We start from the raw sequence: 16,853 nt of genomic DNA, 5'->3' as shown, positions 1-16,853 counted from the left end.
AATCTGTAGCTTTCAGAGCTGCTGTTATAGAAAATTAATCAATGTTTTTAAGAAGTCAGCAATGCTGTGGTAATTAAAACTAGATTTGTAAAGTTCGTCGTGACAAACTTTGATGTTGGCTTTGACGAGGCAAGTATTCGCAAAGGTCGGTGCTTTTTGGAGGCGAGCGGACATAAGGGTCAGTGTTACTTTTGGAGGCAAGTGGACAGAAAGATAGGGTGCCAAAACATTTGGAGGCAAGTGGAGACGAGCATGTGACATAATCCGAATACTCCTGAGGAAGTTCCCCTCATTGGGCTGAGTGTTTTGATATATCACATGCCCATTTTGTGCAAATTTTTTTATTTTCATGTGACATCATCTTGCCGAGTTATAAACCTCCAAAGTTTATAATGGGAGTCTATGGGAAAAAAGGCCAATTTGAGACCCGGTACCGGAAGTACCGGTACTCGGATCGCTTAGAAAGTAATAGCAACAAACTTCAGACCAGGGTCTACAACATATCCGAATTTGGTGCATGTGGCTCGAAAGCCCTAGGCCGCATTAAATTTTATAAATTTTTGTCTAAGCTTAAATAGGAAAACAGAATAATGAACTAGCGTTAAACGCCGGGATTTTTGACACCAGCTTCCTAATAACTGCTCTAAAATAAACAGCATCAACTTCCTCAGCAGTAAAAACTGTCCAAAAGTCCAAACTGGTACTCAGGGGTTATATTAAAACTGAACAACTTCCGATGACCCCGTGCCCTCTGGATCTGGTTCAAGCAGCTTTTAAATGAATTCACTGGCTGTAGGATGTCATCCAGTGTGATGTTGGAACACATCCTGTGAGTTTATTTCCATGGGATATGTGACTTTCCTTTGTCCTTTAGTCTCGGGAAAATAGCCAGAGCAAGAAATTTGTAGTCAGCACCAGAATTATTGGCACCGAGTCTCTTCCTGTAATGTTTAATAGAGTTGGTGATGTTTATAAAGAATATTAAACTTAGGAGTGTCAATAATTTCATCATACAATTATTTAATGGCCTCATACATCAAGTTTTTTAATAAAATCCCTCAGTTTGTAACCTCTGAGTTTGTGTAAATTTATAAGGAGACTCATGAGACTCATTTATAAGGAGACTCATTAGTGATGACGTGTGTCTGTGACAGCTGCAGTGACTGAGCTGCATTACTGCATTACTTGTGTGCAAAACTAAATCAGTGGTGCTGTATGAACTCAGGACTTTACATATAACACACAGATGAACAGGAAGAAATTAAGTGTTACTGTTTTATAATACGGTTCAGGCACAAATTCCTCTATCTATCTATCTATCTATCTATCTATCTATCTATCTATCTATCTATCTATCTATCTATCTCTCTCTCTCTGTCTCTCTCTCTCTTACTTTCTTTCTTTCTTTCTTTCTATAATAATAATAATAATAATAATAATAATAATAATAATAATAATAATAATAATAATAATAATAATAGGCAGTAAAATACAGGGAGTGAACTACAGAGTGTTGACCTGAAGGAACATAATGGTATCTCTGGTACATTCTCAGGCTGAAGGATGAAGACCTGTAGACATCTAGACTTTGTTCCATGTCCTCAATATAACAACACTTCAGCTTGCATGGAAAAAATTCCCAAGAAATTTTAGGAGCTTGTTTGAGAGGTGCTTTATTTACACCGGTGTCTAATATTCACCAGTACAAACAAAACATTCCGGTCCAAAGCGTTCATCACTCCTGAACAAACTGTATGAGACACACGACAGTATTAGCACACATCCATTTAGCGCTTGTGTAAACTCGGTGGGTGGAACATCCTTAACCCCTGCTGCTGCTGTGTGTCACTAACATTCCTGGCTAACAGAGAGCCATGTAACCAAAGTAAAAATAAATGTTCCCCTCTGACCGAGACTGCCAACACTCAGCTGAATGATGCTGGGAAGGAGCAGTTCTCCACAAAATGGGTAGAAACACAATGTTAGAACTCCCACTAGTATTTAATAGTGATGCCAACATTAATTATTCTCATTCTTAATTCCTGCCTTGTTGAGGAAGTTCACGGATGACCTCGCAGTCTCTCGCATAAGGCAGGATGACTGTGTTTAATATTCAAGGGGAAGCTTTTTGAAGCGTTATAAAGTTCAGCTAATAATCACATGACATATGACACTGTAACTGACCGCAAATTTTGGTGGTAAAGTGTGGTATCTTGAGTCATTTGTTCTTGTACTACAGATTGGAATAGATTGCAGGATCATTGATATTTTTGATAAACTATTTTGTTTTTTTTAAATCAAGAGTTTAGAATAAAGCAGTTTATTTTCTTCAGGACACAGACTTTTTCAAAAATTGCTCCATCTACTTATTTGATGTTTTTAATTCAGAGATAAAGACATTTCTATAGACATTTTGATCTGTAGATTTACAAATAAAATGGAAACAAAATGTATATAAAGTCATTTTAAAAAACTAAAAATACATCAAATAAAAAGTAAGTTCGATTGCAGAGTGAAAAAAGAAAAAGGAGAAAAAATTCAAAGCAGTGAAAGTATAATTCTGTCCCTGAGATCATTTCTTCAAGTTTGTTAGCGACCATACATACGTGAAGCAAATTCTCCATTGGGAATAAAGAGAAAGTACATGATGTACATGTACATGATGATCCCAAATTACAAAAAAATCAGCAATGTGTGACTAACATCCCTAGCACAGGGGACTCCAGCCACTGGGACACTTATGTAACAGGAAGCTGGGATTGAAGTCTGGAGAAACCTTAGGAGAAAAGCATGCTGGTGTCTTGACCCACAGGGCGAGACCGAGGATGGAAGGAGCTCATGATGAGCAGCTCCCAGAACGCACTGCAGAACCCACTTTGGATCAGCTGGATACGAAAAAGAAGTTTTTTTTCCCTCAAGGTCGTAATGATAGTTGATTTATATGACGCTCTGTGACCTCTGAGTGTTTTGTTCAAGCTGCTCAGTAAAAGGCTCGACTGAGTGACATAATGATGATGATAATCCACAGCAGGAACTCTGAGTACCGCACACCAGGCCTTCATCAGGATAATTTGCCTCTGAGAAAAGAAAGAGGAATTTGAGATCTTTTGGCTTTCAGGCACGGTGTAATTGTAAACAACATTTTAACATTTAGCCCTTAAGCTTCTGCTTGGGTTCTGATTTTATGGCTTTTTTCTCTTTTTTAAAGGTCTGCTTTATTATAGAGTTTTTGTTCTGAAGCCTGGAATTTGGCATTTACCAATGTTATATTTTCTATATAATCTTTTACAAATTTATAATTAAAAATGTATACAGTTTATAAACACTTATATGTAATTACATACATAAATAACACTTCATCATGCCTTGTATAAGTGTACAGAAATGCTCACAAATAGCTAATTAGCAAATATAATACTTTATAATTACTCATATAAGTATGCATAAATGATCACAAGTAGCTAAATAGCAAATATAATGCCTTATAATGCCTGTTCTATAAAGTAGATCAGACATAAAACTTTATTTTGCCTTGAATGTTTGTATAAATACTCATATATAGTCACATACCATACATAATACCTTATAATGCTAGTATACAGTAAGTGTACATAAATGCTCATATGTACAGTAGTTACATACCATACGTAATACCTTATAATGCTAGTATGTGTGTATAAATGCTCATATGTAAATATGTACCATACATAATAGCTTATAATGCTAGTATAAGTGTGTATAAATGCTCATATGTAGTTACATACCATGCATAATACCTAACAATCCCTAGCATAAATGTACATAAGTACCTTAACATAATTGGCACAATAGTCAAAAATCTATGAAAATACTCACGTGTAGTTTAGAATGTTTGTGTTGCCTTACATGGTACACAATGTATAGAATCTAATATAATACTTGTTCATAAGAATATCAAAGGCACTAATGTTATAATGCATTACAACAAGTCCTAAATATAATGCATTATAACAGGTCCTGTGCCACAGATCCCATAGTTTGTGTTTAATGAACAACATTACTGCGTGCGATGTTCTTATGTACAAGTCTTACAGTGCACTATGAAACCTGTGTTAAAATGACATGCATGTAATTCCACAGGCCTTGTATTATGAAGTATTATGGATACTTTATGAATACAGGATTTGTAGGAAGTGTTACTGATTTTGTCCGAACTTGCCCCTTGTTCCTAAGAGGCTGAATCAACCTGTGTGTGTGTGTGTGTGTGTGTGTGTGTGTGTGTGTGTGTGTGTGTGTGTGTGTGTGTGTAAGAGGACCAGGGCTTGTTTGGAGTTGTTGTAACCTGTTAGTCTCTGATCCACTACTTGCCCTCAGGTCATCAGTGCAGGTCTGCTCGTGTCTGATCACTGAATGAATCTGTTCCTACCTGCCTCTGTTTGCTCACACTTGTCTCCATTCACCTTACACCTGTCCTCTCACACATACACACGTACATTTCATTCGAACACATCTTTCACACATTCAGTCATGTCGGTACATGCTCAGCACGGCAAGCTTAACACGGTCGTGTTCTCCAGGGACACAGAGCTACAGCACTCTGGGGTCTTCTGGCTGCCAGAACAGAAAGATAACACCTGGAATACAGGAAGTGGATAACTGAGTGAGACCTAGAGAGAGATACAGACAGGTGAGCTACTCTATTATATTAGGATGTTTATTTACATGGTGTGAACAGGAAGAGGAAAAACACCAACGTCTAAACGATCAGGACACACTGAAAATGAATCAGTGCTTCAGTAAATATTACAAAAATAAAATTTGTGAATTTGAATTTGAGAAAAGGAGGGCACGGTGGCTTAGTGGTTAGCACGTTCGCCTCACACCTCCAGGGTCGGGGTTCGATTCCCGCCTCCACCTTGTGTGTGTGGAGTTTGCATGTTCTCCCCGTGCCACGGGGGTTTCCTCCGGGTACTCCGGTTTCCTCCCGGACATGCATGGTAGGTTGATTGGCATCTCTGGAAAATTGTCCCTAGTGTGTGATTGCTTGAGTGAATGAGTGTGTGTGTGCCCTGCGATGGGTTGGCACTCCGTCCAGGGTGTATCCTGCCTTGATGCCCGATGACGCCTGAGATAGGCACAGGCTCCCCATGACCCGAGGTAGTTCGGATAAGCGGTAGAAGATGAATGAATGAATGAATGAATTTGAGAAAATAAATAAAATACCTTTAATTTGAGAATCAGAATTATTTTGGCCTGTTACATAACACTTTGTCATAAGAAATAAACCGTGCCATTTAGCTACAGCTTTATATGCAGTGTTGCATTCATGATCACTGATATCACTGCATGTCTGAGTTACACATTAAAGCATGGTTAAGTGCATTACTGCTGACTAGCTGTTGTAGTTGTTCTATGTCAAGTGAAGACTGTGAAGAAGAGCGTGTGACGGGAATGAAGTGGTGAGGCTATGGCAGGATGGCACTGGTTTATTGCCCTCACTGGGAGTTGGTGAGTGGCAGAAAGAGTAAACACCAGCAGTGGCAGGGCAGCTGCATGCTACAGTCAGCAGATTTGTTGTGCTTTGTGTGCAAGCACTGCATTATCAGGGCATCAGGACATGTGCCAATAACCTGTTATACAACATGCCATGAATTTCAAACACTATTCATTTCATAGATTCAATTCACTTTAATTCTGTTTTATTTATATAGTGATTTTAACAATAGACATTGTCTCAAATAAGCTTTGTTTATGCTAAATTACTTTAATTTATCACTAATGAACAAGGAAAAATGACATGAGGTGGGATTAGGAAGAAACCTTGAGAGAAACCAGACTCAAAAAGGAATCCATCACCTTTTGGGTGACACCAAAGAGTGTGATTATACTCACTTATTATAAACACTGGAGTGTGATTATACTCACTTATTGTAAACACCGGAGAGTGTGAATATAAATGTATAAACACTGAAGTGTGTGAATATAAATGATTATAAACACTGGAGTGTGTGAATATAAATGATTATAAACACGAGAGTGTGAATATAAATGATTATAAACACAAGAGTGTGTGAATATAAATGATTATAAACACGAGAGTGTGAATATAAATGATTATAAACACAAGAGAGTGTGAATATAAATGATTATAAACACAAGAGAGTGTGAATATAAATGATTATAAACACTGGAGTGTGTGAATATAAATGATTATAAACACAAGAGTGTGAATATAAATGATTATAAACACTGGAGCGTGTGAATATAAATGATTATAAACACAAGAGAGTGTGAATATAAATGATTATAAACACAAGAGAGTGTGAATATAAATGATTATAAACACTGGAGAGTGTGAATATAAATGGTTATAAACACTGGAGAGTGTGAATATAAATGATTATAAACACAAGAGTGTGAATATAAATGATTATAAACACAAGAGAGTGTAAATATAAATATTTATAAACACTGGAGTGTGTGAATATTAATGATTATAAACACAAGAGAGTGTGAATATAAATTATTATAAACATTGGAGTGTGTGAATATAAATGATTATAAACACAAGAGTGTGAATATAAATGATTATAAACACAAGAGAGTGTAAATATAAATATTTATAAACACTGGAGTGTGTGAATATTAATGATTATAAACACAAGAGAGTGTGAATATAAATTATTATAAACATTGGAGTGTGTGAATATAAATGATTATAAACACTGGAGAGTGTGAATATAAATGATTATAAACACAAGAGTGTGAATATAAATGATTATAAACACTGGAGAGTGTGAATATAAATGATTATAAACACTGGAGAGTGTGAATATAAATGGTTATAAACACTGGAGAGTGTGAATATAAATGGTTATAAACACTGGAGAGTGTGAATATAAATGATTATAAACACAAGAGAGTGTGAATATAATACAGAACAAATTATGAGAGGATTCTGTCATGAATCTGAAAACACAATGCAGGTCATCTGTAGTTAAACTGTGGTCATTTTTTTATTGAACATAACACAGTGATCATATTGTAAACCCTGATCAAAGATTAGAAGACTATTGTGATATAAGAACATCATATCAAAGCTTGGTGCCGTATCTATCCTCCTCCAGAAGATAAGAAATGATTACATTTCTTGTCTCTTTGTGTACTTTCCTGTGGTTACAGGAATCGAGCGTTTGTGCGGTTGTCACATTTCTGGAAGAATAAAACAAATTAAAGTCCAAGCTAACTTCTGGAAGTTACATAGTCAGAATCCGTCGATTGTTTTTATAGAGCTGCAGCTCCGACAATAATTCTGCATTTAGAATGAATTTGAATATATTTGAATGATGTTCTGTGATTTAAAAAGGAAACATACGGAGTCTCCGCTGTCAACAGTTTGCCTTTAAGAGTCTGTTTCTGTTTCTGTAGCACATCATGTTAATATTTAATCTGAGACTTTATGTGATTTATGAGAGGAACAGTTCAGGTTATAACAACATGGCCTGACTAATCAGATGAGAGTTTGGCATTACAGGGGTTGTAAAAAACCTACCTTTCATGCAAATGAGCACACAGATCGAGTAACTGCTTCTATATAAATCCGATATGAATCGTTTGCTTGCGAATCGAAGCTATTGCGGTTATAATGTCATGAAAAACTGACTTGTGTTATATATGTACTATAAAAGGAAGTTAACGTTCATCTTCATTATATTTTAGGGAAATACTTAGTGATGTTTTAAATGAAGTAATAATCCTTAATACATTTTAAATAAAGATATGGCAAAAACAACCAACAACAACAACAACGATCTTTGCTCCACCGAGGCATATCACATGAATGAATCTATATAAAAGCTGTGCATTTTGGTGCATTGAGTTTCTCCTGCGCTGTTTTCAATGTCGTCTTAGTGCAGCGCTCTTTTATTTCCAGCCTGAGGAGTTTTTAATTAAAAAAAAAAACAGGAGTGTTTGCCCATGTCTTATTGATGGTTGCTCATTCCACTCATCCACATTTAATGAAGGCTCAGAATAACGAATAACACACCACAAATTGGTTGCACTTTGTCATGCCGGGTCCTCTGGGTTTGACTGTTTTAAAAAAAACATTATTTTTGGGAAAAACAAACCAAAACTGTACTTTCAATGAGACTCAAATGCCTCAAATGTCAACATCAGAACAAGCTGGCCTTGATTATGAAGCAATCTGAAACATTTAGAGTTTATCGTTTGATGAAACTCGGCTACATTGCAGTCGCATCCATCTCTTTCTTGTAGCGTTTATCTTAGACACGGTCATAAGGAACACAGAGCACAGGGTATCAAATTATGACACACAAACACAAACACACACACACTCACACACACACACGTATATACACACACACACTAAGGACAACTTAGAGATGCCAATCAACATGCAGCTCATGACTGGTGGAGGAAACTGGAGAACCCAGAGGAAACCCCCTGGACAGGCAAACACCACTCACACGTTCGTGGATTCGCATCAACCTCTAAACCCTGGAGGTGTGAGACAAACTGAGACCCCCTGCGTCCCTCCTAATTGAACAAATTGGGGTAAATTGTAATGCTACATTATACAAATGTGTGTGTGTGTCTGTGTGAGTGTGTGTGTGTCTGTGTGTGTGTGTGTGTCTGTGTGTCTGTGTGTGTGTTTGTGTGTGTGTGTGTGTGTGTGAACGCGTGTGTGTGTGTCTGTGTGTGTGTTTGTGCGTGTGTGTGTGTCTTTGTGTGTGTGTGTTTGTGCGTGTGTGTGTGTGTGTGTGTGTTTGTGCGTGTGTGTGTCTGTGTGTGTGTGTTAAATGAAAAACATTCATAATAAAAATGTAGTTAAACACAACAGAAGTGAGAGAAGAAGTGACGTGACATACGGCTAAGTACAGTGACCCGTACTCAGAATTCGTTCTCTGCGCTTAACCCATCCAAAGTACACACACAGCAGTGAACACACACACCGTGAACACACACCCAGAGCAGTGGGCAGCCATTTATGCTGCGGTGCCCGGGGAGCAGTTGGGGGGGTTTGGTGCCTTGCTCAAGGGCACCTCAGTCTTGGCCGGCCCGAGACTCAAACCCACAACCTTAGGGTTAGGAGTCAAACTCTCTAACCATTAGGCCACAATCTATTTCCTCAACACAGAGGTGTGAGTAAGTCACACATGTGCAAGTCACAAGTAAGTCTCATGTCATGAATGTCAAGTCAAAGTCAAGTCGAGTCTTTTTTTAATATTTGTCAAGCAAGTCTCAAGTCTCAAATATGCGACTTAAGTCTGACTCGAGTCAAGTCATATGACTCGAGTCCCCCATCTCTGCCTCAACATGTGAAGAGAAAACGATGACCTTTAACCTCAGGTAATAATGAGAACACATTTTCCAATAAAAAAATGTTTTTTTTTTTTTGTTTTTTTTAAACGATATTGTTTTTAGCCCATCAGTAGCTCATGTTATAACTCGTGTTCTTTTTAAATGCTCTAACTTTACTTTAGATTAAGATTCCAGCGATTTCAGTGCAGGTTTTCTTCTACTTCGTTGACGTAGATACTCACTTCAGCCACTAGATGGCACTCACACACACGTCAGTGCACTGATTCAGTCTTCAGTGTTTAATTCAACAAAAGTTGCCCAGATGTGATTTATTATCGTGTACAGGTTATTACAAGGAAGGACTACAGTACACTTTAGCAATAAATACAAAACTGTGAAATTGTTGTGAACATATTATTAAAGAACTGAATTTTTCAGATGAACAGATTCCACCACCCAGGATGACCAGGATGAAGAGCATGATGAAGAGCATGATGAAGAGCATGATGAAGAGCATGATGGAGAGCTGTGATGTTAATATCAACTAGGTCTCTCTCTCTCTCTTTCTCTCTCTCTCTCTCTCTCTCTCTCTCTCTCTCTCTCTCTCTCTCTCTCTCTCTCTCTCTCATAATAAAGTCCGACCCTTTCTGGGTATAAATAAATATAAATATTGGCATAATTTATTGAAATAATGAGATAAAATACAATTAGATAACTTAAGATAACATATCTTGAAGTAACAAGATAATAATAATAATAATAATAATAATAATAATAATAATAATAATAATAATAATAATAATAAGTCTTTATATTGAGATAAATTCCATATTTCTTGTAAAATGAGATTTTAAATAAATGACAAGGCTTACAATAATGAGAGGATATCTACAAATAATTGTAAATAATTGGAGTTGAGCTGGTAAAGATATAATAATATCTATAAGAGAATAATAATATAATAAGAGAACTGATAAGAGGAAGTCAAGTGAAGAGTTAGGTACAGGCAGTCAGTCTGTCTGTCTGTCTGTCTGTCTGTCTGTCTGTCTGTCTCATAGTGTCTATCAGTCTTTCTGTCTCATCTATCAGTCTGTCTCATTTAACTGTCTATCTGTCAGCTGTCTGTCTGTCAGATCTGTCTGTCTGTCTCATAGTGTCTATCAGTCTTTCTGTCTCATCTATCTGTCTTTCTCATTTAACTGTCTGTCTGTCAGCTGCCTGTCTGTCTGATCTGTCTGTCTGTCTCATTTAACTGTCTGTCTGTCAGCTGTCTGTCTGTCTGATCTGTCTGTCTGTCTCATTTAACTGTCTGTCTGATCTGTCTGTCTGTCTGTCTCATAGTGTCTATCAGTCTTTCTGTCTCATCTATCTGTCTGTCTCATTTAACTGTCTGTCTGTCAGCTGTCTGTCTGTCTCATTTAACTGTATGTCTGTCAGCTGTCTGTTTGTCTGTCTGTCTGTCTCATAGTGTCTATCAGTCTTTCTGTCTCATCTATCTGTCTGTCTCGTTTAACTATCTGTCTGTCAGCTGTCTGTTTGTCTCATTTTTCTGTCTGATTCATCTGTCTGTCTGTCTCATTTATCAGTCTGTCTCATTTGTCTGTTTGACTCATCTGTCTTTCTGTCTGTCTGTCTGTCTGTCTTTCTGTCTGTCTGTCTGTCTGTGGATTCACAAGTGCTGTCATTATCTTTAACTGAGCTAAATCTTTGTCACACAATTAAAAGAACGACATTCTGTCACGCGATAACGATTTATTATGTTGAAATAATGAGATAATAAGTCACAATCAGGACGCATCACTAACACTTAGCGTTCAGTCCTTAGATGGAAATACAATAAACATGACTTTGCTCAAGAAGTCTAAGTGTGTGCTTCAGAGTTCTTCCTGCTGCATGGAAATGAGAATAAACAAAGATCGTTCCAAATAAATGTGCATTTTCAACAACTCTGACAGCTTATAAAATTATCTTTAAATGAGACCTTTTTTTTCTGTCTCATGACGGGAAAACGTCAGCTTGTCAAAAGCTGTTTTAAATCAAGTTGTTAAGCTCAGCCACTATCTCATTTCAAATTGAAATTTTGAGCCACAGCAGCTGATGCGGGCTCCATATTGGCTTCTTAATGACACCATGTCTGTGTCTCTTCAAGAGGCTTGGGAAAAGAACAGATGGCCTGCATGAGAGATATGGCAACAAACAGCAAGTGAAAATGTGTGTGTGTGTGTGTGTGTGTGTGTGTGGGTGGGTGTGTGTGTGTATGTTTCTCAAGTACTTCTTGAAGAAGTGTGACCACCTGCTGCTGAGTGTTTGACATCAGGCTAACCTGACTCTCCCACCTGCTGCCTCCCTCTGCGCCTGTTTTCCTCAGACGCTTTTTTATATTTACTCAGATGGACACTTTATTTGACGGACCACCTGAACCCCATACCACACACACACACACACACACACACACACACACACAAAATCTGCAAAGAATAAGACACCTGGTGAGCTGACGGAACATCTGCCACATGTCTAAAAAGTATTTCTTTTCACTTCCAGTATCCAGTCTGTCTTTCTCTGTCTGAACTGTAGATGGTGTTCCAGCACGTTACATCTAAAACCAATCACCTGACACTCTCCGCTCTATGAAGCTCCGCTAAGCTCCATAACATCACTAATCCTCAACCGATGCTAATTAGAAAGTGGGTCCGCTAATCGTCATTAGCTTTATACAGTACGAGTCGTCTTTGCTAGCTCTCTGTCTTGTTTATCGCATAAATGATATGTGATTTATTTTTAAATCACACTGTCGTGGAAGTTTTGAGGTTTGAGAGAATTAAAGCATAAAATATCACACTGGTAGGCACGGGTAAGAGTAAAAAAAGGTTTCACAGTTTTATTGTGTTCAGCTGTGCAGCAGGACCCAACACTCCACGTGTAACATGATAACATGAGAGAGGAAGGACCTTGATCATTGATAACATCATGCTAAAGCAAAACATCATCAACCATTGGCTTAGAAGCATCGCCTGCTCATCTTCTGTCCAAGCTAATCTGTACCTACCAAGGTCTCTCGGGATCTACCAAGGTCTCATGGGAACGGTCTGCTGGAAGCCGTTTTAGGAAAACAACTGCAATCTCTAGTCACAATAACTACCAGCCATGAGAAACATAGACGCATAGAAGGGCAGGTTCTTATGAACATCTCTAAAGAGAACATTTCTTTTGTCTCTGGGACAATACACCAAATTTTTACTCATCATTAACCTGTAACAAAATCTAAACTCTAAATGATATATAACAGCATTATTAATCAACTACTTAATCCACAACATTGTTAATCAATTGCTTAATCAGTATCAATTAATCAGCTAGAATATAATCACGTGTGCCTTAAGCTAAGCTTAATCATGTACAATCTCACATCAGTGTATCCTGTCCCCTGTAGGGTTCACATGAATGTCTAATGCTTAATAAAATACATGATCTTCAGTGGACAATATGCTGTTTTTGTGGGGACAGGACCCGTATATAGAAAATGCAGTTAAAGGCAAAGCATTAATCATTAATCTTGTTGTAACTTCTCTACAAGTCACAGTCTCTACCGTCCGTATTCACCTTTGTCTGTTTCTGGATCAGTCTGGGCAAATTTAGAGAAATAGTCATCGTCGAATGAAGGGATCCATTCGGGGTCGTCGTCAATATCGTCCAGTTTCACAATTTGTTTGGTCGTTAGATTTGGACATTATGATGTAATGAACGCATTTGTATACGCAAGGGCCAAACAAACATAATAAGATTAATACCACACTCACTAGGGTGATAGTCAAAAAGGCTCCTCATCTTAACAGGAGCCTTTAACTTGTCTATGTTGATCGTCTCTAGAAGTGTGTGTGTGTGTATGAGAATCTGGATGTCGTAGTCAGTATGCAATACTGTACATTTACGGCATTTAGAAGACACCCAGACTTACAACTGAGCAACTGAGGGTTAAGGGCCTTGCTCAGGGTGGCAGCTTGGTGGACCTGGGGTTCGAACCCATGACCTTCCGATCAGTAGCCCAACACCTTAACCACTGAGCTACCACATCCCCTCTGTACAGTCTGTACAGTCGTCTGCTGTCGTAAGTGTCTGTCACATTTACCTCTTTCACTTAGTTTATTAATTTCATTAACATTTGTGTTCACATTTGTGTGTGTGTGCTGCTTCTTCTCGGTGTCTGGCTGCTGTGTCGTATCAGGGTTTCTTCTGACTCAGACACTTTACACGTCGTAGAGAGTCAGTTGGAGCTCACGGGAGAGGTTACTAGCACGTCACCGTGTGCCCTGATGCTCCATCTCGTTCCTCTTAGCAGCTGTCGGTTGCTGGTTTTTCCACTGTGGGCCTGTAGGTCTTTCCCACGAGCGATTGCGCTCAAGGGCGCCTGGAGGACTGCATAGTTGGGTATGAAAATCCTGCAATAGGAACACATGCCTAGAAATGACATCAATTGTTTTTTTGTGTTAGGCTTTGGGATGTTTTGTATGTCTGCAACTCTGTTCTGCTCAATAGTTTTGCCTTGTTCTGATATCAGATGTCCCAAAATTTTCACTTGTTGTTGTACAAACTGCAGCTTTGAATAACTCGTTAATGTGTGTATTGGAATGTGCTTATAGGCATTTAAACTGTACTTTGCATATGTGCCTTGTGGGATATGTTTCTTTTTGAGCAAATCAATAACATTCAAAACTTTAACATTTAAGTCGGAATCAGAAGTTAGCTGAAGCGTTTCCTCATTGCAAAGCATCAAAGATTTTGACTCACCCATCCCTTCAGGACTGACCTCCTCGACCCCGACCTGAGATGATGATGCTCATGCACTTTTCCTCTCTTGGGGCATCCCTTTGCCCAGTGATCTTGTCCTCCGCAAATAAAACATCCGCTGTCTCCCCCTCTTCCTCTTCTGCCTCTGCCTCTTCCTCGATGTGTTAGAGACCTCGCCACGGCTTGCATAATCGCCAGCTGAACGTTGTGTGTTTGAGCTTCTTTCTTCTTTTCCTGCTCCTGCTTGTTTTGCGCCAGCAGCTTTTCCGCATGCAGAGCGTGTTGTACGATGAGGCTCAGCTTTCCAGTGTCCCACGTGATGCATAGGTTTCTCACCTTGTCAGATATTCCTGGAATCAGTCCATTCATGAAGCTGTTTCTCAAGTGCGCCTCGTACGCTGTCACTGCCCCATCACTCATATCCTGTGGGGCAGTAAGGCCGCTGTGCGCGTTGTGTATGTCAGTGAGGCGATGGAGATATTGCGCAACTGTCTCTCCGTCCTCCTGTTTGCACAGCGCGATCTTTGTCATATCCATCTTCACTGGAAAAGCCTCACTACACGCTTCACGTAATCCCGTTATGAAGTTAAAGTACGTGGCATTCCTTCCGTTCTCATGGTCTGGATGTCTCATGCACAGATTTTCATCTGGCCAGTCATACTTAATCCGCGTTATGTCAGCTGCTAGTTTTCTTCCCAACAGGCGCCTCAGTTCAAGCGAGGTAGGAAGAAATACTTTGCAAAAACGTTCCAGCTCCACACCAAACTTTTCCCCCCCGACTTCTCTCGGGTCAGGGACTTGCTCATGAGCATGCTCAATGTCCTTTAGTGTCCAGGGACGGTGCACTAACATGGGGTCTCCATCCGGCCGCGCGCGAGCTGGCTCCGTATCCGTGCTCACCTGTCCAGCGGCTCCCAGACGTGGTCGAGGAGGCGGTCCATCCAGGTCAGGATCATCTGAAAAGCTTAACTTAAGACTCTGGAGACTTTGTGATATTCTTATTGTACTTTGTGGATTCTGTACATATTGTATAGATACTCTCTTGGGAGTAGATTGTGCTTTTCTCAACCTTTTCTCAGCCTCTAACTTCCACATGTGAAAAGCTGTCCAGTTTACTTCTACCCTGTTCTTCTTCCTGACATTATCTTTTTCCATTTGGGTCAGGTTACCTTTCAGCAATTCTAACTGCTTCAAGCTAAAACTGCCGCCGTCTGGGAAGCCGCACTCCGTCACCCACCACATTGTTTGTGACACAGAATCAGGACCATAATTATTGCTCATATAATTCACATTAGGTCCAGTGACACACACTGTGTTTGTACTGAGCTTGCTCTTAGATTTACTGTTGCCCATGACTATCTTAGTTTAATGTTGACAGTCTGTGCCAGAAAGCCTGTTTTTGTCTTAATCTTTTATCTTAGTCTCTTAGTCTCTATCTGTACTCTGTGCTATGTGTGTGTGTGTGTACTTTATATTTTTGTTGGCCTTTCTCTTTACCCCTAACTTGCTTTGCTCTCCGGACAGTCTACGCCGAGCTCGTCAGCCCTTAGCGGCTTGCAAACAAGACACCTTTATCACCTAATCCCAGATTACTGCCGTGCTTTACTTTTTATTTCTAGGCCTTGCACTAGGTGCCTATCCAGGTCCCTGACCTGTCGACAGATCCAGGTCTAAATCCTGCCTTTACAGCCCTTTCCACACAGAGACAACCAACAATAAAATTTTACTATTCAACACTAATGAATCAAGTATGGTTTTCTGGAAAAATCCTTACAACCTTACAATTACTTAGCAGATTAAGCAGTGTTCTCTATAAAATAAATTCTCTCACCTTCCACGTGTCAAATTACTTTTGATTCTGGCGCTGAGGCGGCTCACGGTGAACTCCCAAGTCCTCTCACGCTCATGGCCTATATTGCGGTTCGAGGTGAAGTTAACAGCCTTCAAGGCTCGAGGCCTACGAGCCTCCCTGGGAATCCCCGAAGTCGTCTCTCAAACGCGGAATCCTGCAGACACTGGCAACTTGTCGTGGAAGTTTTGAGGTTTGAGAGAATTAAAGCATGAAATATCACACTGGTAGGCACGGGCAAGAGTAAAAAAGGTTCAGCTGTGCACAGGACCCAACACTCCACGTGTAACATGAGAGAGGAAGGGCGCCGATCATTGATAACATCAGGATTTTATAGACAGGGTTCAGATGAAACAGGACATGCTAAAGCAAAACATCATCAACCATTGGCTTAGAAGCATCGCCTGCTCATCTTCTGACCAAGCTAATCTGTACCTACCAAGGTCTCACGGGATCTACCAAGGTCTCACAGGAACGGTCTGCTGGAAGCTGTTTTAGGAAAACAACTGCAATCTCTAGTCACAATAACTACCAGCCATGAATAGCACAGAAGCACAGAAGCATAGAAGGACAAGTTCTTATGAACATCTCTAAAGTGAACATTTCCACTACAATACGAAGCTGTCGTGAAGCTGTGAAAAGTAAGAACAGGATCCTGGAGCACGACGCTATAGGAAAAGAATCCATAACAGGTTGGTGTGATGCAGTCTGACACCAAGCGCAGCTACTGTTACCTCATCGAAGCTGATTCATTTTATAAATATAATAGCATGTTTTATTCCTCTTACACAACAGCAATTTGAGAAAGATTTTTTTAATACATTTTCTTTCACTGTGACTGTGGTTAATGCTGTGAAACGTCCTCAAAACTAGTTATAGTTACGTTCTAGCAGATACAAAAGGTGTCACACTC

The 16,853-nt window shown here is 39.3% G+C and overlaps 1 protein-coding gene across 1 annotated transcript; it reads right to left on the bottom strand.

The window, feature by feature from the left end:
- Positions 1–12,260: 12,260 nt before the first annotated feature.
- On the bottom strand, positions 12,261–15,910 carry LOC132842185 (uncharacterized). The gene is made up of 2 exons (XM_060864851.1): positions 14,092–15,910; positions 12,261–13,742 (listed from the first exon to the last, which is right to left on the bottom strand). Exons 1-2 carry the CDS (start codon positions 15,442–15,444, stop codon positions 13,602–13,604), a joined length of 1,494 nt encoding a protein of 497 aa, XP_060720834.1. The 5' UTR covers positions 15,445–15,910; the 3' UTR covers positions 12,261–13,601.
- Between the last annotated feature and the right edge of the window lie 943 nt (positions 15,911–16,853).

Source organism: Tachysurus vachellii, chromosome 3 (assembly GCF_030014155.1).
Source record: "Tachysurus vachellii isolate PV-2020 chromosome 3, HZAU_Pvac_v1, whole genome shotgun sequence".
NCBI lineage: Eukaryota > Metazoa > Chordata > Actinopteri > Siluriformes > Bagridae > Tachysurus > Tachysurus vachellii.
The sequence above is the reverse complement of the archived record's forward strand: the minus strand, read 5'-3'. Positions and strand labels throughout refer to the sequence as shown.

Coding starts and splice junctions, on each gene's coding strand:
- LOC132842185 (XM_060864851.1), bottom strand. CDS start 15,444: ATGGGCAACAGTAAATCTAAGAGCAAGCTCAGTACAAACACAGTGTGT. Junction 13,743..14,091: donor GGTCAGTCCTGAAGGGATGG/GTGAGTCAAAAT, acceptor TTCCTATTGCAG/GATTTTCATACCCAACTATG.